This window comes from Austrofundulus limnaeus, unplaced genomic scaffold (assembly GCF_001266775.1).
Source record: "Austrofundulus limnaeus strain Quisiro unplaced genomic scaffold, Austrofundulus_limnaeus-1.0 Scaffold6, whole genome shotgun sequence".
NCBI lineage: Eukaryota > Metazoa > Chordata > Actinopteri > Cyprinodontiformes > Rivulidae > Austrofundulus > Austrofundulus limnaeus.
In genome coordinates, this window is record NW_013952408.1 from 3601889 (window position 1) to 3622313 (window position 20425).

At 41.1% G+C, this 20425-nt stretch overlaps 1 protein-coding gene across 6 annotated transcripts in view; it reads right to left on the bottom strand.

Moving 5' to 3' along the window:
- Positions 1–20425, bottom strand: part of kmt2cb (lysine (K)-specific methyltransferase 2Cb) — a 74591-nt gene that overhangs the window by 11361 nt on the left and 42805 nt on the right. For 3 of the 6 annotated variants that reach the window (XM_014030928.1, XM_014030905.1, XM_014030897.1), the window contains 27 exons: positions 20081–20185; positions 18092–18273; positions 17638–17802; positions 17418–17524; positions 17210–17281; positions 16868–17080; positions 16316–16435; positions 15902–16027; positions 15657–15787; positions 14426–14615; positions 13117–13209; positions 12811–12858; positions 11939–12079; positions 11020–11052; positions 10772–10915; positions 10550–10691; positions 10216–10451; positions 9988–10061; positions 9218–9415; positions 7016–8992; positions 5270–5571; positions 3586–5171; positions 3391–3502; positions 3135–3201; positions 2985–3045; positions 2620–2852; positions 227–1864 (listed from right to left, as the gene is read on the bottom strand). In XM_014030928.1, the coding sequence (XP_013886382.1) occupies positions 227–1864; positions 2620–2852; positions 2985–3045; positions 3135–3201; positions 3391–3502; positions 3586–5171; positions 5270–5571; positions 7016–8992; positions 9218–9415; positions 9988–10061; positions 10216–10451; positions 10550–10691; positions 10772–10915; positions 11020–11052; positions 11939–12079; positions 12811–12858; positions 13117–13209; positions 14426–14615; positions 15657–15787; positions 15902–16027; positions 16316–16435; positions 16868–17080; positions 17210–17281; positions 17418–17524; positions 17638–17802; positions 18092–18273; positions 20081–20185 (8496 nt within the window). The remainder of the gene's footprint in view (positions 1–226; positions 1865–2619; positions 2853–2984; positions 3046–3134; positions 3202–3390; positions 3503–3585; positions 5172–5269; positions 5572–7015; positions 8993–9217; positions 9416–9987; positions 10062–10215; positions 10452–10549; positions 10692–10771; positions 10916–11019; positions 11053–11938; positions 12080–12810; positions 12859–13116; positions 13210–14425; positions 14616–15656; positions 15788–15901; positions 16028–16315; positions 16436–16867; positions 17081–17209; positions 17282–17417; positions 17525–17637; positions 17803–18091; positions 18274–20080; positions 20186–20425) is intronic. The other 3 variants (XM_014030920.1, XM_014030912.1, XM_014030936.1) reach the window with 3 other exon arrangements.

Genomic DNA, 20425 nt, shown 5'->3' on the forward strand with positions numbered 1-20425 from the left:
TATATATATAGGTTTCTATTGTCACAAACTTAAAAACAATTTAAAGAGCACCATAGATTCAAGTTTGATATTTTCTAACACATAACTGACTGAATAGAGACAACTATGAATCATATCAATTTAACCATAATGTGCCTCCCATCTGACTCACTTAGCTTGTTCATGATTCACTGTGTTGATGCCCCCCTCAGCACTCTGTAACTGTATGACTAACACAAATACTGACCCCATTGCTGTCTATGGAGCTTTGCCTCAGCAAGGTTTTGCAGTCTGTGGATTCCTCCTCCTCCGAGCGTAGGCTTTCCTCTGACCTCTGCTGGGACAATCCATGTGGAGGTGTACTCTTGTTCTTCAGAAGGTGTTTCAGTAGTTCATTACCAGCCTCTCCTTTGTTTGGACTTTGCCCAGTGGGGAATGGAGACATGCCCCCTTTGTTACTTTCTTCTTTCACAGAGCTCATTTCTGAGCCGATGGAGGCTTCATTTGGCCCGTGGCATTCAGTGGCATCAGTCTGCTCAAGCTTTATGTTACTAAGGATCCTCTCGTGCTCCTGAGCCTGTATTCTTGACGAGTCCGATGGCAGACCAGGTTGTCCAGACTGTCCCCCAGAAAGTTGCCTCTCTAGCTCTGAGTGGCTGGAGGCAGTAGATCCGAGTAGGGGGGATCTAGACAAGTCCTGCTCTCCAAAGAGATGGGGGTTTCTGGTAGGAGTTGAAGAGGTGTCTGAGACACAAGGAGTAAGAGGGGTTGTAAGGTCTGAGTGTGGAGTTGAGGGTGTCTTCACTGAATCTGCATCGTCATCCTTCTTCTTTTTGCGGTTCCTCTTCTTTTTTCCTTTCTCGTCTGGAATGATGTTAGAATACAGCTGTATGAGAGACTGACCTGAGCCTGGAAAGTTAGATGGCAGAGGTGTAGCTGAATCCACTCCAAATGGAGGACCCTCACCGGGCATTTGGTGCATCATTCCTGGTCCACCGAACTGACGAGGCCTTGGCTGAGCGTGAGGAAAATTAGGTCCCTGCAGAGCGACATTATCTGGCCCTAAACCAGGCCCCATGTCAGGCTGCATCATCCCGTTACCCATCATGGCTCTTCTGTCCCCCTGGATGAATGTTCCAGGTGGTGAGCCCATGCCAGGTTGCATGCCCTGCTGCTGGGAGAACATTGGTCCAAGTTGTTGTGGTTGTTGTAGAGGGGCCCTCTGAGGCTGCATGAAGTCCTGTGGCAGCTCAGAATTGAAAAACGGCATCTGAGCGAGTGGAGCCATGCTCCCATCTGGCACCATCATTCCTTGCTGCTCCATCTCCATTCGATGTTTCAGGGCTTTCTGACGTTCGACTTCCTGCATCAGCTGCACTCGCTGTCTCTCCTGCTGCTCCCTCAGCCTCTCTCTTCTCTCGCGCTCCTGAAAACCTTCGCTGAACGGATTGTTGTCGTCGAACTTCACCCCAGCAGGCTGCATGGGTTTAACGGCACCTGGTGGTACAGGTGGTGCTTGGGGCTCCACGGGCATTTGGGGGTGCTGAGGTACATTGCCCATTTGCATTTGGAAGGTCTGAGCCGAATTTCCAACAGGTACCTGAGGCGGCATTATAGGTGGCATTCCTGGTCCCCCCATAGGCATAGAAGCACCGGGATGCCAGCCAGGTGGAGGGTTGGGCATACGCGGCGGTGCATTTGGCTGGCCAGGATGAAGTGGCATCTGCATCATGGGGTTCATGGGCGGCTGAACCATTGGTGGACCACCTTGCATCATGCCAGGATTGCCTGGCATCCCAGGTATTAATGGTGTCATGTTGTTTTGCTGTTGTTTCACTCTGTACTCCTCGATAAGCTCAGCATGCTCTTTCTGCTGCTTCCGAATCTACAAAAAGAAAGAAAAGAGAATTATTCTTTTGAGCGTGATGAACTATCTTACAGTATGAATATCAATGTATTTTACATTGTTCTATCATATTTAAACAAAGGTTTGAAAACTGTAGCTTATTTACTGCACAGGTTAGATTTCTATTTTTCGTTATTAACAGTTAAAAAAAGCAAGCCTATGAGGATACACAAACTGTCAGAGGGGGAAGATGAACGACAGTATTGTTAAATGAGAACCCAAAAAATTATTTTAAAAGAACACTGACCCTCAACCAAAAGTATTTTCAAATAATTTGTGTAGGAAGTCTATGTACATGTGATTTCTATGTCCCTGTACTTTGGAAATCATCAGTTTCAATACTTTTCTTAATTTTGCTTGAAAATAATACATCTGAAGAATACTTTCCAGTGCACATTCTACATTTTATTTGGTCAAACAGGTAAATTATTATTAGTATTTAGATCTGCTATGGAAATATGATCAGGTAAAATAACTAAATGGGGAAAATATATATATATATATATATATATATATCTTGAACATGTTTACCTTACCATGTCAATGTCAGTTTTTATTGTGAAACAGTGATAAATACAAGTATTTTTTTTCTTGTCTTTATTAATTTACCGACTATCCCTCTTTAACAATTAAAACTCTGCTAAGAGCTAGAAATGGAAGAAAATGCTTAGGGCAGCCAGTATGTACAGGTGAGATCGTATTCAGCAGTGGAGTTTGACAGGCTGCACATTTACCTGCTCCAGTTGTTTTTGCACTACACCCTGCTGCTCTGTGACATGTTTGAGCTGCTCAGCATCCTCCTCAGGAAATTCTCTGCCTGCCTTTTTTGCAGTTCTTTGCTTGGCAGACAGGGCTTTCTTAGACTTCCTGTGAGCTCCAATCTTGTCTTCTAGAAACTTCTGCTGCATTTGAAGTAGGTGTTGAGTCTCCTGGAGCCACTCCTCGTACTGAGCCCTCTGAGGATTATCTAAAGGAAGAAAGTGGCTCTTTTTCATAAAAATATTGAGAGCTGAAATGCAAACAACTTTATATTTGCAGTCATAACAATTAAAAAAGAAAAAAAATTAAACTATACTTAAAAAAACATTTGAGGACTTACTAACAAATCCTGGTCCAAAGCTCGGAGGATTTGGTCTTGGTACTTGGGTCAATTTGCCATCCTAAAACAAATTAGCAACAAGTTTATCACATATGTAATCAACACATCTGACATATTTATTTGAATGAACTAAGCAGATTGGTCAATTACCGGTCCAACAACTTGTGGAGGGAGAGGTGTGCTTTCAGGACAAGGAGGTACAGGACCAGCAGGTAATCTGGGACAAATTAACAGCAAGCTTAGATACACAAACATTTCACATTTATATGATTAGAAAATGTTGTGCTATTAAGTAGTAATTACTAATTATTTACCAAGTTTTAGGTGCATTATAATTTATTAGTGGTAGTACTTGTCTTGGTTTTGTAAAAATGTGAATTCATATAGTAAAAATAGAAACAGTTACCTGTTCATTGCCATTGAAGTCATTCCTATGTTGTTCTGAACCATGACTTTATTGATGCCTTTCAAGGCAACCATTTTGGCTTTCATGATTGGGTCAGTGATAGTATCAAAATCTGCAAATGACAAACAGAGTAAGACAACCAATCTCTCAAGTGTTGTGAACAGAAATCTAGAGAAAGTGGCCTAAACACCCTACCAATGTTGGGGAAAAAGGTGTCACTGGAACGCTGGCGTATCATGGCCTGCATCTGCCTCTGCTGCTGTTGCTCCTGTCGTTCCTGGTCCAGGAGGTCCTGCAACAGAAGTGGCTGCTCGTCCAGCAGAAGAGGACGCTGTTGCTGCCCATGATGACCCATGGCTGGGTTCAATCCTGTCTGCTGGACTTGGCTTAGACCAGTCTGGTCTACTCCAGGGGTCAGTCCTACTGAAGGGTCTGCACCGAAGGCAGTCATAGAAACCTCTCCTGCAGCGGTGGTGTCAGATATTGTTTTACTCACTGTAAGTGCTGAGGTATGCTGAGTATCAGTGGCTTGGTTCTGCTGGACCATGAGGTTACCTCCTTGGTTGACAGATCCAATGATTGGATTTAATGACTGCTCCTCAGGCTGTTGCTTAATGAGTAAACTAGACAAGACTGGGGTAGAGTCAGAGAGAACTCCCTGCTGATTTTGGGTGTTTCCAGAAGATTGCTGGTTTCTCACCTCAGCAGGCCCCTGACAGTCTTTGACCTCTGTTTTAATTTCCTGGTCAGATACCAAAGAATTACAGGCTTGATTCCCAGGGACTTCTGGCTTGAGTTCAGCTGAGGAAGTTTCACCCGTAGCTTCTGACTTTGCCAGTGCAGATGCTGAACTGGATGATGCATCAGTTTCAGGGCCAGTATTTTTGCTCATTTCCACAGCTTCAGCATTGTCATCCATCGGGTCGCTGAGATCAAGTTCCTCATTAAACATGTCTTTCTTGATGTCATCCAAGTCAGGGTCTGTGTAAGCGATGATGTCAAACTTACCAGACTTTAGAAAGTCATCAAGGTGTAGGTCATTGGTTTCTAGATCAAGGTCTTTGCCATCTTCAGCATCCAAATTTAGGTTTTCTAAGTCAGCATCTACCAGGTCTTTCACTTCCACATCCTCAAGGTCTTTGACTGCTGAGTCTTCGCCATCTAGTTTCTCTTCTACAGTTTCACTGTTTGACATAGACGCAGCCTCAGTCTGTGCAGCAGAGGGTGCAGAGAGGATCATGGATGCTGCCATGTTCTGGATCTCATTTGAAGCAGGTTGGCTCATGGATCTCATCAATGGAGATTGTTTGATTGGACTGAGTCCTGGCATCTGGGTGTGTTGATGAAGATTGTCCATACTGGCAGAGAAGTGTAAGTGGCCAGTCTGACTGGCTAAAGGGTCACCCATTCTGGGCCCGTGATTTAAAGAGAACCTTGAATCAGGTGCTCGTAAAAAGCCTGGAGGCCTTTGACCCTGCATACTGGGGTCAATGCTGCTTCCTTGAATGCCGCCAGGTGGGAATGGGATGCGTGGTCTGTTTTCAGCGGCTCTGTGTCGCAGCTCAATGAAATGCTGGCCCATTATGTTGTGCTGCTGCATTGGCATACCACGTGGTGGGAAGTGATGGGGAAGCCCCATGGGATTTCCTCCCATGCTTTTTGTCATTTCAGCAGTCATGGGCAATCTCATTTGAGGAGGTACATTCTGCATCGTGTGCTCTCCCCTGTGAAAGAACTCTTGAGCCCCATGAGGTCCTGGAACACCAGTCGTAAACGGAAACCTAAAAAATAAAAATAAAAAAATACACACAGACAATGATAAACTTTGTTTGAAAGAACATTTGAAACACAAAGGTTTCACAAAAAATGTAATACAAACCTTGGTCCCTGTTGTCTTAAATGAAGATCTCCAGGATGTGGGGTCCGATGCATTTGTCCTTCATTAGGAAAACAGACACGCTGATCACCTGGAAAATGTCCAGGAAATCTTACAGGCCCTCGTATGGGTCCTTGTCCAGGATAAGGTGGAGGAGGTCTGTTGAACATTTCCCCTTGTTGACCAGGGCCTTCTTGGGGCCAGGGTTGTGGTGTTCCTGGGTTTGTGTTACCAGCAGGCTCCTGAGGAACCCTCTCCTGGCGGACTGCAGTCCTTTGTTGAAGCAGCTCCCTAATTTTTTGTCGCTAGAGCAGAAATTATCACAAAGATTTCAGCTTTTTTTAATTGCAGTAAAAAAAATGAAGCCATGCAAAATTTATGCATCAGTCTACAGGCATCAGTTTCACATTAAACATTTTTTTTAGGGATGCACAATATATCGGCATTAACTTTGGTATCAGCAAATATTAGTAATTTTTAAGAATATCGTATCAGTCTGATAAGTAAAACTGGGCTGATATTAACATCCGATATTGATTTCCCACTTTTTTTAGCTTTGTRTTTTTGTTTTGGGAGAGGAAATGSTTGGTCGAGTGATTTAATCTTGATAGTGTTAGTGACGCTGAAACAACTGAAGTAGAGAGCCATGTCAGTGGTCTGGTCATTTTTATGGTGTTTTACTCAATTACTCGAGTAATAATAATTGTTTAAAAACCAACTTGTTTTTTTTTTTTTTTTTTTGAGTGATAAAAGCACATAGTTAATTTGTCTGTCTTTCTTGACTTTTGTTAACGAACAACTAAAAAAATTAACCAAAACGGTTTATTGACTAATTTAAGTTGTATTTGAATCCTTCTAGTGCCATTCCTGTTGTGCAGAGGTAACATTTAGGAAGGGGACTGGAGAAAGTGCAGCACATCTCAAATGCTGGTGTAACCTCTAACTGTATGACAGCTGAGGTCATCATTTGCTTGGCCAATGACTAATTAATTAATTTTCTAACTTAGCTAAAATAATTTTAAAGGCCCTAATTGACAGAATTCTTGTAAAACACACAACCAAGCTTGTCAAAACATGTCAATATACATTTCTTACTATTGTAACCTTTAATAGTGTGGTAGCTGTTTGAGTGAAGGCTGAGATGGAAAAAGTTGTGCAAGCTAAAACAGATTTTTTATTTTGATCAATATCATTCAATAAAAATGGTACAAAGGAAGCAGCAAGCCAAGTGGAAGAACAGGCGAAAGATGAGCACACTGGTTTTAAAGAACCTGTGATCCACAAAAATAATGATTGTGGAAATCTAACGCCTGCTTTCCCYATAAGTCCCTACAAATCCACCTTTGGATCGTGTCTTTAGAAACATGAGACATTTGTCAAGCTTGCTATGTCTCATGCTCAGCCCAGATAGGACAAAAAATATGTTTGTCTTATTTCTGACGAACATTCTGACATGATTTGGGCTGCAGCCTTTCTGTGTGCAGTTTGATTAATCTCCCTGTGCATGTGTGGGTTTTCTTTTAGTACTCCAATTTTCTTCTACTTAGTAACTCTAAATTGTGAATAAGGGTGTGAATGGTTCTCTATGTGGCCCTGTGATTTGCAGCTTATTCAAGGTATACCACCCCTCTTGCACAATGATCACAGCAAATCAAATGTGATTTATCAAAAAACAAACAAACAAACAAACAAACAAACAAACAAACAAACAAACAAACAAACAAACAAACAAACAAAGCTTCCTGGTACCTGTCTGAGTTTTTCCTCCGTCTCAGCAAGAGCAGCGCCCTGTGCTTCAGAAGATGTAGCAGGTATTTGTGGATTTGCTGGCATTTGGGTGGGGTCTTGAGGGCTGGCTCCGTTGTTACCCACAGCTGTTTGATCTTTTATTTCCATTTTATCTGTTGCTTGAGGACAAGGGGTCATAGGGGCTTGTTCAAATGGGTCATGGCTAGGTGTCTGATTGGGTCTTCTTGTTGGTGACYGACTAAATCCATCTTCTGAAACACCAGGGTTCTTTGGTGTGTGAGAGTCTGGATGAGGGAATTGCTCTTGAAGCCTGCCTTGCAGTTGGGTGAAAGGATCTTGACTTGGTCCTGGCCTTGGCATAGGTCTGTTAAGTCCATCAGGACCAGGTCTCGGGGTCCCTGGAGGTTGAGCGTAAGGGTCATTAAGCATTGGTCTAGATGGCCCAGGCTGAGAAAACATGTCATTACCCCCTGGCCTTGAAGCTCCAGGTGCATTGGTATAAGGCTCCACTGGTCCCCTTTGGCTCCCAGGTGACTTGGAGAATCTATCTCCTATAGAGGGTCGAGGAGTACATGGTGACTGACCATAAGGGTCCATTGAGTGGGAAGGAGACATTCGCTGTCCAGGATGGGACTTATGAGAAAACTGGTTCATCCCACCAGGGCGAGGAGTAGCCTGTGAGTAAGGGTCTGAGGACGAACCAGGTGAGTTTGATGGCTGACCGTAGTTGTCATGTGGTCGTGGGGTACCTGGTGGTCGAGCATAGGGTTCAAAAAATGGTCGAGCTTGAGCTTCGTGTTCGTTAATCAATCGTTGATTACCTGTAGGGTGAGGGTAATGGTCAGCACCTGGCTTATTGGGACCAGGAGGGTGGACAAAAGGGTCGTATGTGAAACGATCTGGCCTTGGAGTGGACGGTGCATGTGCATAAGGATTTTTAGACATTTGAGTTACTGGTCCCGGCTGAGCAAATGAGTGCCCTTGAGGGTGATGCTGACTCATTCTAGGAGGACTGGTGAAACTGTCATTCCCTGATGGTCTTGGGGTATGTGGGGGTTGTGCATAGGGGTCATTCAGCTGATTTTGGGAAAATCTGTCTGACGAATGAGAACCTGGTCGGCTGAAGGGATCCTGAGGAGGCATTGGTGTTTTGAACAGAGGGACAGAACCAGACTCGTTGCTTCCAGGGATGGGTGCTATTAAAGGCCTTGAGTAAGGGTCAGACAAAATCATCCTGTTTTGGGCCATGCGCTGGTAGGTATCATTTCTTATCATGGGCCTTGAGTAGGGGTCTCTACCAGGAGAGCCCATTGGTGATCTTCCTTGAGCTGCCTGACTACCCCTGGGGGGACCCATGGGCTTCAAAAAGGGGTCAGTGTCCCCAGTTGGCCTCGGTGTGTCAGGAGGTTTGGCATAAGGGTCACTGCACACTGATGTAGGAGAACCAAAGGATTCATGTGCTGGAGAGGGCCTCCCTCTGTCTTGCGGCTCCATCAAAGAGGTGGGGGATTTTCCAGATTCAGCAGACATTCTGCGACAAGCATTTGGTCCGAGAGTTGGTGGTCTTGGGGTCCCAACCATTTTGGCATACGGGTCCCATGGAGAGGATGGTCTGGACCCGGACGAATTTGGTGAGAACACCTGTGGAGACTGAGGCTGGGAAGAAGGGCCAGATGGTGGAGGAGGAGGTGGTCGTAAAAACACATCCTCTGGAGGACACGAAGTTGGAGTTCCTTGTAGCTGCGGTCTGGCAAAACTTTCTTTTGAGTTGAACTGCTGCATTGGGGACATGCTGTCATTGCTTGGTTGGGAGGCTGGGCTTTGGTTGCCACTGTTGTTGCCATCCCCATCTGACTGACCACTTGTCTGCTGTTGCTGTTGTTGCTGCTGCTGTTGCTGAAGTTGCTCATTTTTGACTTGTTCTAATTTCTGAGTGGCTTCAATTTTGGCCTGCTGTTTGCTTTTCTGCCTCATTTGCTGTTGGAGACATAATGTGAAAAGAGGTATTAGAAATCAACAAAGATGTAGAAATAATTCTCATGCCAAAAATGAACTGGACCTACTAACCACCACTGTCATCACGGTTAATGCGAAGGATAGAGCAGTTGATTAGGGAGCTTTACTAAAGCACCACTTCTTAGCTGTCTTAATATAAAGCTGACCTGGCGCTGCATACGCTGACTACATTGCATACACTCTTACCTGTCTAAACTTCCACTCTTGTTCATGCTCTGACTCTTTTGGTTTCAAAGGGTCTTTAAACAGGAGTTCTGTGTCTAGTGGTAAGTTGGGATCAAACACCTCAGGGGGCTGTTGCTGTGGATGATGCCTCTTCACCGTCTCATTTGACATCTGGACTTTGTTGATGCGCAAGGCTGCTCGGTTATCTCTTGCCTTTTGCTAAACAACAAATCAAAAGCAGAATGAACATAGGTATTTTGTAAACAGAAGACAGCAGACTAACAAGAATAATATTTAGACGTAAAAAAGTAATTTATAAGAAAAATTCAATTAGCATTTGATTGGATAAGCTTCAGGCACTGAAATAATTCAAGGACAATTTCCTAAGCAACTAAAATGCTATTTGACATACACTCTATTCCAAGTGTAAAATGCAATTATTTTTATATTTAAAAAACAGAAATCTTTTAATTATTTTTCAGCATTGGGTCTTTTTGTTACTATAATCTAAAGTGGTTACTGTAAATTAAAAATTGACTAATGCCATTGTGTGTCTGTTTTCAGTGGAATGTTCATCAATCAAAGGGGAAAAAACTACATGAGAATTGTTCATATACTAATATAGTTGGTGCAGATAGGCGAGTCAATGAAAGCAGCCCGTATTAGGTATATTTTAACTCTAATAAGACTGACTTGAGAAAAGTGTTAGATATTAGAGTCAGAAATTACTGAATTTCATGTTGCATTTTGTACAGTCAAGAGGCTGGATTTAGTAGTCGAAATAATCTTACCACATACGGAGCCCTGTCTTGTGAGCTAGCTTTCCTCCAAAGTTTAGCAATTTGTTTTGATCTTGTGGACCAATCTGTTGGGCGAAAATAGAAAGAGTGAGAACATATTTGTAGCAACAAAACGGTGAAATGGAAAGAAATGACAAGACATCAGAAGATTTAATTGCGAAACACTTAAACGCATATAGAAACAAAAACTAAACGTATGYTTTAGGGCCATACACAAACCTGGGTACTCTTCTTTGAGGTTGGGGAAATTTATATTGGTATACAGGACAGGTGCAACGGTAGCAAGCTCTCCAAGTGTCTCCTCCTTTTCCCATTTGAGTGTACTTCTTTGGGCATTTGACATGGCTTCAGTCTCCCCCTCAGGTAAAGATCCAGGTGGTGCAGGGCCAGGACCATGGGCAGGGGAGGGCCATGGACCAAGTGTCTCTCTAGGCATTTGATTAAATTTTATATCCCTGTAACATTAATAAATACAGCTCAAGGGGTAGAATGATGTTTAAGAAAAAAAAGGCAAAMTATTTATTAGGTTAATAATAATTGGGCATTAAATTACCTTGGATTGTCGGAAAAAGGCATACGATTAAGTGGGGGGAAAGTTTCAGGGATGCAGGGTCCTGTTCCCGAATTTGCAGGAAAGCGATGGTTTGGTCCCCTTATTCCATTTATCACAGACATCCTCGGAAACATCGGATGTCCTACAACGGGAACCCAAAAGGTAAATCTGATGCTACAAAATATTAAAAGTAGAAGTAAGACGGAATAATTAAAAATGTACCTGAATTGGGATGAGGCATACAAGCACCAAGTGCATGAACGGGCCCTGGACCCTGGGGGTGAGGCACCTGTGGTGGAGGTGGTTGGCTCGTGCTTGGGCTAAGGACTGCTGTGAAGAGATCTTCAACATCCTTGCTCTCCAGTTCTGTAACAATAAGGCAATGTAAATGATGAACTACAATGTACAATTTCAGGCCTTTCACTGTGGCCCAAGTTCTTAGCTATACAAAAATCATCAAAATCACCAACCTGGAATTTTGTAAAGCTTGCTGAGCATTGATTCTGAAAAGAAAAAGAAAATAAATTGATAAAAGTAGCATTGTTATGCAAGTATGTTTTTAATTACCTTTTCCACATAGTTCAGGTTCTGTATTAGATATGTTTATATTGTTATAAATATTGTTATGTTTATATTATTATATATTGTTGTTATTCCCATGTTTAACAGAGTTATTAGCAAGGTTTACAGAAGTGAACAAGTAATATCTGGGGTCGCGAGTGTCTGTAGTCTTTTGTGGGCTGGAAAAAAACGTTTGAAAACCACTGATCTACAGTATCCTTCATCTGTATGGCCATGTAAGACATATTGTCAAAAAAGTCTCTGCCCTTAGAAGTGACCAAAATAACTTTTGAACAAACAAACAAAAAATGGATGCTATGATATTAATAGCATTATTAGGAAAATAGAAGGATAATGCAAACTCTGATGAAGCACTGCAAATAAACTGCTCATTTATTATAGTGCTACAATAGTCTTAGTTTAAATTTAGTTTAAAAATAAGAACTACATCAAATGCTATTTTTGCCTGCGTAATTTTTGCATGCAATATGAATAAGCAAAAAGTAAACAACAAAAACAAAACAAGCAAACAAACAAAAACCTTCACAATGGACTACCAATTTAGATTCTGCTGTTCTAAAAATAATTCTAATCAAGATTATGCCCATTTATCATAGCATTTAATCTGTACCTGAAGATTTTCCAAAATGAACAATGAATTATAATATTCACACAGTAAGTTTTGTGTGTGTAACAGGAAAGTTCCTCTCAAGTCTATCAATATATCACTTAAATAAATATTGATAGTTACAATTCATTTTAGTTGTTTATTTAGTAATCTCTGGTTTGGATATAATGATATACAGACGTTAGGCCTCCCACACTGACCATCAGTAACCATCTTGTCCAACTCTGGGCTGAGAATGCCGTCCAGGGGTTCCTCTGGAATAGTTCGAGGTGTCCTTCTGCCGGCCTGAGAATGAGGCGCTACTGGGGAGCTTTCTGCCAGGGGTCCGATGTCTAGACCAGCTGTGGAAACACACATAGATATACAAAAACAAAGCTATAACACAAATAAAACTAACAAAATACCCTGCTGGGAGGTTAATCATGAGTTTTAGTTGTACATGAACAAAAGAACATGTTTGCATTTAAAAGAATGATTCCAGTTCCTTGATGGAGCATTTCAGCATTTACATCAGAGATCATAAGGATTTATCCATATTTCATAATATTAGCAGCCATCTTTTAACTAAAAAATTCCATAATGAAATGCTACCATTTAGCAATTGGTATTAGACGCATTAAAGGCCATTAAGGTCGTAAGTTGTGTGTTTTTTTAAAGATCAGCACAGAGGACTTTTAAATGAGAAAGCCARTGGTATTAGGACAGATGTCCTTCACTGAAGGACATGTGCCAAGGTCTCTGTCTCTTTGCKTCTGAAGTGCCTAGCATGTCCTTATCAGTTTCATTGCCACCCTGAGGACATCTTCAACTAAGCAGTTATAAGTTTATGAAGGGTATTCAGAGGCTCACAAACACAAAGACTGACAAAGCAAATACACTTAGGTCAAAACTGAGGGCCGTTAGGTAGGCACTGAGCAGTATATGAGTGTTAAAACAATTTGAAGTGGTTGAGAAAAAGCTACAGCAAGGAGAAAAGCAGCCTTTCTGTTTATACATGCACACGCAAAACAAGAGACACAAACCGTAGAAGAACACACTAAAGCATGGGAGTAACAGGCCATAGCACCCTTACCAAAAGGAGGTGGTGAAGTGTCAACCTTGAAGGGGCAAAAATCAAGACCTACAAGAACCCAAAACCAAGTGAAATAAAATGGTGAAGACAGAACAAGCAAAACACAGGTCTGACAAACAAAAGATAAAACCAAAAATGGAAAAATGATGCTTTAAGATTGTGAAAAGTAAAATCACTAAAGGCAGTGAAAGCAAAATAAACCTGCTCTCAGGGTATTTTTCTGCATTAGGAGATGTTACAAACCAACAGCTAGGTGGCTTTTAATACATTCTGCCACTGTGGCTGCCTGTGAAATATATGACGCACCAGAGTCACTGCTTGGCTTTCCGAGCACTCCCAAGATGTCTGCACCAGAGTTCAAAACATCAGACAGATCAACTAATGGTTCCTCAGTTGGCTCTGTGGATGGAAGAAAAGGAGGGAACACAAAAAAAGAAAAAGAAAAGAAAAAACCAAATTGTCACAAATAATAAATGATGATGAATGAACATGAGTGATTTGGAGCGCTGTGTGAATGCCACATGTAGAACTGGTCTTGATTGAACCCTGAATGAACTCACATTTTCCAGAACTAAAGCTTACAGACAGGTTGCACATTCAGTTGTACAACTGCAGAGGAACACTTGTCATATAATAAAGCGAAATAATTTAAAAAGCAGGAAACACAATAAAGGAAAGTGAGACCAAGTATGCTTGCAAACAGAATGCATACTTTACCTATTAGGTTGTTTGGTTAATTAAGTAACTACTGAAGTCATGACACTGTTACTAAAATTAAACCAACATACAGTATAAACCTTTCAACATTTAATTATTTATTTTTTATTTGTTTTTCCCAGATTCTAGTGAATAATGATTGTTATACAGTGAACACACTCATTTTAAGCTGTAACCTGATTTACACTGCGTGCGGCTCCGGTCAGCTGCAAGCCACAGAGGTGCTCTGAGAAGCATGTGCAGGAAATGTGAGATCGTGCAATAAAGCCAGTGATAAATGTGGAAGTTACACCTAAAAAATTAATTCTGTGGAAGACCGACTCAAAAAAATAGTTGAAACCGCACGCTGCCTTTTCTGCATCCATATTTCAAAATAAAATTCACATTTTGTGTGTATGCATATGCTCCATGTTGTCATTTGCTTCCCAAACAGAATGAAAATTTTTGACAGCATGTATGTATAAAACTATAAATATACTCATATATTAATAAATATATCCAGGACTTCAACAAAATGTAGTCTGTCTTTGAATTATTTTGAAAATGCCAATGCGCTTGTTCATTTTCCTGTTGGTGGGGTGTGATCTGCACCGCACTAAGGATGCAGTATAAAATGCTCTCGTTGATTATAATGGGTCCGTTTTTACTGCAGAGGGAGGGTAAAAAAAAACAATTAAAAGACTAGAAAGAAATTTGAACGATAAAATTAAATATTGTGTATCAAACTAAAGGGTGGTTGTACCAGTTGTTCACAGTTGCACCAAGATGCACTGAGTTGTGTTCAGTAATGTTTCTGATTTTCCCAAACATAAAACATCAACTTAACAGTCTTACTGATACGATTTAGTGAAATATAGCATCTGTGATCCTGTAAAATTGATGTTATTTGTATACATACGTGCTGCAGCAGGTCTTGCAGGAATAGACGTTGTTGCGCTAAGAAGTGGGTCTGATGTTGTGCCCAGGAAGCTCGTGATCGGGTGTTTCCTCTCTACCTGGCTCTGTCCGTCCTCCAGGAAGCCTGGCTCAACTCCTTGGTGTCTATTCTGCTTGCTTTTGTCCAGCAGGTCCTTTCCAAAAAATGCCTCCTGAATATGACACACAATTCCAGTCATCTTTGTGTTGACGTTTTAGTGATTTATTTGAACTTCTACCTCATGATTTGTAATATAATAAAACAAATAATCAATTTCAAAAAATTAATCTGAAATGATGCATACTTAAGACTAGATTGATAATGAGTGAAGAATAATCAAAGTAAAAATAAAAATATTGAAAACCTTTCAGGAAGAACAATATCAGTTTAAAAAATACAAAGAAGTATTGAAGACTGAAAAAAATCAAAATAAATATCTATGCTGTGATGTCTGATGGCCCAAGGCAACCGACGTGAAACTGGGGAAGAAAAAAACTTTTTTCTAACAAGCACCACCAACAGCATTCAAAAAATCATGAAGCATCCACAATAACACAGGACTCCACTGCTCACTGCTGCACATTAAAAGCCAGACATGTTATCTCAATAATGAATGAAACCAGCTTCACTGTGTCAGACCTTTAGGTTCGACTTCAAACMCCCCCATCTCTCCTGTAATGTGGTGGGATAAAAAAAAACACTGACAGCCACCAGAGACTTAATGCACATCACCTATCTCTGTTTTAGCCAATACAAGATGACACTGCGATGCTAGCTAGGGACAGGAACCCTTGAAGTCGTYACCAGTTATGCCTGTGTTTGTCAATGCATGACTGAGACAGGGGCCGTTTAAAAAGTTATAATCACAGACAAGTATCCTCTGCCGAGAAATCCTTCAGGCTTTTCTTGCAAAAAACTCACAGAAGGGGCTCTGTGCACTAAAGTTCTGCAAGGCAATGTACTTTGGTTATTCAACCTTCCCAGGAGTGATAAATAACCCTGCTTTTTAAAGAATTGTCAGCCACATGAGTAGGCGCCTACGAATCGGGGCGACCTACGGTGCRGTTACGTAAGCGGCCAACAAATGCGCCTTATGTTGGGTCCAACCCCTGAATTAAGACACAGCCAATGAGCATCTCTATATGTCTGGAAGTAACTAACAAAGTGCCAGCTGTGTAGTACACCGTGTCTTTGCTGTTGACAGATGACTAACCTGTAGATAGGCGGGAAACGCCTCTTCCAGTTTAGTCTTCTTCTTTCGATAACGTTTCTTTATCTTCTCTGGAACCTCTGGTCCGGATGGTGTCTCATCCACAGGAGTATCTGGTAGTGCCTCCGTCCAACCTAAAATAATAATAATAAAACATTTTTTGAGCAATCTCTTTGAGGCTTAGTACAAATTGCTATAATGCAAAAATAAATTAAGAAAAATGTGCACATAGTTTAGCTGGTCCTGACCTTCATCTTTTCCAATAGGATTTTCGGACACAGAGCCAGAGGAGTCTTTTCTGCAGAGGGCTCTCTTTGCTTTACCAGGACCCATGCCTGGACGACTTCTCTGGCGGACCATGAACCCACCAATGCCTTTTAACAAGGATAAAATAAAGAAAAATATCAAGTATTTTCTAATAAACATACCATAAGTACAAAATCTGCATGATGAACAGCATTTTTGGCAGTTTAAGGTATATTGAGTTTTCACTAAATGTTTCTGTTAACTATACAATCCATTAAGGCTTAGAAACACCAGACAGAGCCCTCTGTGCACTCAAGTCCGTGAGATGGCAGTGCTTTGCTACAGCTTCAACGTTGGGCACGTACTGCACCATTTTACGCTTCAGAGGAGCTGTCTCCTTCGATCAGGTGACCTACCCGGCCGGTACGGTTTCCTCTTCCTCTTTTTGATGCCGTCGGCCCCCTTGGAGTCATCCTCTGCTGGCTCTCGCTCCAGGCTTGAGTCAGACTTTGTCTCGCAATCAAGGAGCTCCGCCTCTGCGAGAGGTAGAGAGAACTGATGATGAGTGACAGCCCAGCAGCTGAGAACACCCCGACAGGGCCCCTCATCACAGCAACAGGGTCAATTCTATCTGAGCTCCACTTAGTGAAAAGACATTAACCTGATTGAAATAAGTTTACCAGTCCCATGACTAAGAACTTTTATTTATAGAGGGGTTTTTCCATCTTAGAGTCTTGCAATAAAAGCTACGCTGATTCAAAAATAAACCAGGTAGAAAGCAATGATTTAAAATCATAATTTCTCTGCTCTACATGCTCTCATACCAACCTTTATTCTCACTAAAATACATCTCAAATCCAAATAATAACCCTGATATAACGCAGATAGTTCAGACCTGGATGTATGAATTCAACCAACATTACTGATACTACAACAAAAAAGATAAGATGAAAGAACAAGACAAGCACCTCTGTGGTCCTCCGTGTCTTCATCTCGAGACAGTTCAGAAAGTGGGTCCACGGGGGCCTGAAGCACTGCCACGCTGTTCTGGTTAATGATCTTCAGCTTCAGTTTGGGTTTGGGTTTCCGTCGCCGCGACGCTGCGGCGGACAAACTCTGAAGCTGGCAAAGTCCCGACTCTGTCAAACACACACCGTCCTGGGTGTAGGTTCTTGACAGGTCTGGAAAGAAATGTAAGACATGATTATGTGCTGAGGTGAGCGTGCAGCTGTAACTGTAATGGAAATCAAGAGCGGAAAGGAAGAACATTATTTCTGTTGCATTTAATGSCCGTCACCAGTTTAACTTACCTATTTCTTTAGCCCTTGAGATGGTCTGCGACATAAATAGTGGCTCAGTGGTATCTCTAATCTTGGACACGACTACAACAGATGCAAACAAAATAAATTTAACAAAACAGAAGAAACAAGATAAAGGTCATTTTAACATTCATGAACTTTAAGGTAGACAAAAAAAAAAACAAAGTAAAAATATTTGAATGAATTACTGTCTTCCCACCTTTAGTGGTCTTGAATGTTCGACACATTGTGCAGTCAAAACTGTTCTCTGCAGCTTTTTCTACATCTTCCTCTGAGTGAAGATTCTGACAAGAGGCGTGAAACCATCTGGGGACGGGAGAGGAAAAAAAGGAAAAAAAAACTTAGATTGGTGCCAATTATTAGAGAATTAGTGGAGTCTTGTCCTCCTGAGCTGACAGTTTCGCTGAAACGCTACACACCTGTCACACTGGCGACACTGCACAATGATTGTGCCTTCGCTGTAGTCCAACAGACAGACTGGGCATGTTGTGAGGCTGGCACAGGGAGCACACTGAGTGTAATTATTCTGCCACTCACACCTTAGTCCTGGAGTGGTGGCACCACACTGAGTACAGGCCACACACCTGCATGACAAAAAAGGACAGGTGTCATTCTCCTCCAAATGCTTCAAAAAGGATAAAGCAGTAAATATCCCGGTTACTTCATTGCACTTATTAAATTATCTGTATATTGACTTGCATATTTAAATTAGTCCAAACAAACTATAGCTTTATATGAAAAAAAAATGAGGACTGTTTATCTGTACATTGAACCTGCTTGACAGTCTGATATTGTAACTTGGACACAAAGCTCGGTACAAATGTAATTTGTTGTCTGCTAAAAGCTAATCTGACTGACAGAGGAGTTACTAACCACTTGCACTTCCAGCTGTCCTTGGGGACATTCTGGAGTGGAGGGTCCAGACAGTAAGTGTGATAACTGATGTCACAGTCGTCACACAGCAGCAAACGACCAGGATCTGTAGCTTGGCCACAAGCTTCACACACGGTACACTCCAGACATCGCCAGCCTTTACTCAGCACCACTTTGGTGATCTGTGGAAGACAATGTAGAGATTTGGACCTAAGTTTTGTTCRACCAATATGCAGATTCATAAATTAGGTTATTGAGCTAAAATTACTATGGTGAAAAACAAAGTAYGCATTAAGGATGTGAACATGATTTAATTTGTAAAGCTTAACAAACACACACATGCACAATGTGACCAGATATTAGAGAGCCATGCAACTATGCTGTTTTGGGGTTACCGTATTTATTCGTGTATAATACAATCTCACGTATAATACGACCCCCCTCCCTTTTTTGAGCTTAAAAAGCATAAAAAATTTAATCACCAAACTACCTCCATTTTCATACAGACAAGATTTTTYAGCCTTTGCAGTCTTTATACATACAGTATCAGTAAAATGATCATTGGACTGTTCATTTTATTTTAACAACATATGTACTAAAAGGTATTTTGACAACAAATATATATCAGCTGTAGCAGCATCAAATGAATTCTGGCATTTTACACATAGTCCACCWGGATGCGCCAACACAAAAGTCAGAGACTTCACATGAGATTTGGGCCATCTTGTGGGGGAAAAGCAGATTACTTCTTACTCGTGAGCGCCCCCTCTGGTGGGGAAATGGTTTTTCAGGGATACAAACTTTTTCAGAACACCGGTAGACGGCAGCCATTACAGACGAACATGTTTGTTGTTGTTTGAGGAGCGGCCCGGTTACACGCTAATGTCATTAGTTCGCTATCATTACTAAGGTGYAGGAATACTCCCTCCACTTTTTTCGCATCATGTCGCCTGCCTGGATCTGTTACTATCTCACTCTGAAGCACGAAGGAGTGTCAGAGGTAAGCTCGTTTCAACTGCTTTTTACGACGCGGTCTCATTTCTGGACTCAGGCATTTTGTGAATGAAGCCGATATTTCAGTTAAAATACATAAGTAAAAATATTTATCCGAGTATAGTACTACCCCCCAACTTTATGGATGATTTTATGGATTTAATTTTACGTATTATACTTGAATAAATACGGTAAATCTTCATCTGTTTGCCCATTTTGTCTTTGTACCAAAAAATCTGATCTGCTTGTTGATTAAATTAATCATCTATAAGCAGGTTAATATCAGTAACACAAAAAATTATGTTGTTAGAGTTGTGTATGAAGAACAGTCCCTGTTGACTCGTCCTTTAATGGCTGACGTTCCTCTTGTTTTGCAGAACTGTTCTGTCGTCAGCAGCATCTATTGTTCAGCAGCAGAACTGCAGTAATGTCGATACAAACAGCAACAAACACTAAAACTGTGCTTCACCCTGATTATGTGAATCTGCTAATATTCCAGAAAAAGTGTTAATGTGTTGCATTATTTAAGTAGAAAATACATTTGCTACTTTTTGCTGATTTACTGACAGTGTTAAACACATCTGCCGCTGGCAGCTTTTTAATTTTGCATCAGGATTCCTTTTGCATATTGTTTGGTAATTAGTCAGGTTTTATGAAAATGTAATTTTAAAATAACACTCGTTTGTGAGCAGTCATTTTTATGTGGCAGTAAAATATTAGTTTCAACTGACAGCGTGATTCCTTTCCTTCGTTGTATCATTACATCATAACGTGTTGAATAAAACACTCACACCAACTTGCGTTGTATTATGTAAAAAAGCTGAATCATGTTGTAAATTGTGGCTGAATTGTTTCTTCTTGTCGGTTTTTGCTGCTCATGCATTTTAAACAATCCAATCACTGGTAGTTTATTGAGATATGCATCGTACTGGTTGCAGCCCACAAATGAAAAACCATAATATAGAAATATACAGCTCAATAACAAGAATACTGCACCTTTAAGCCAACGCAGAAAGGATGGTAGCATTGACCGCACTGAGCACAGGCCAGAAGACGTCCCTCAGCACCAAGACCAAAACTGCCACACACTACACACATGTCCTAAAATAAAAAAGCAACATAATGAATAACTGGATTTAAAAACAGTAGTCCAGATGTAATAAATGCTTCAATATTACAATTGAAACAGCTTTTTAAAAAAAGTTGTCACTATGTATAACAAAATAAACTGAAATAAATACTAAAACCAGAATTTTAAAGGGGCAATATCATGTAAAATCAACTTTTTTGAGTTTTATTTCATGTTATAATGTTATACTCTCATAAAAACATGCCCAAAGC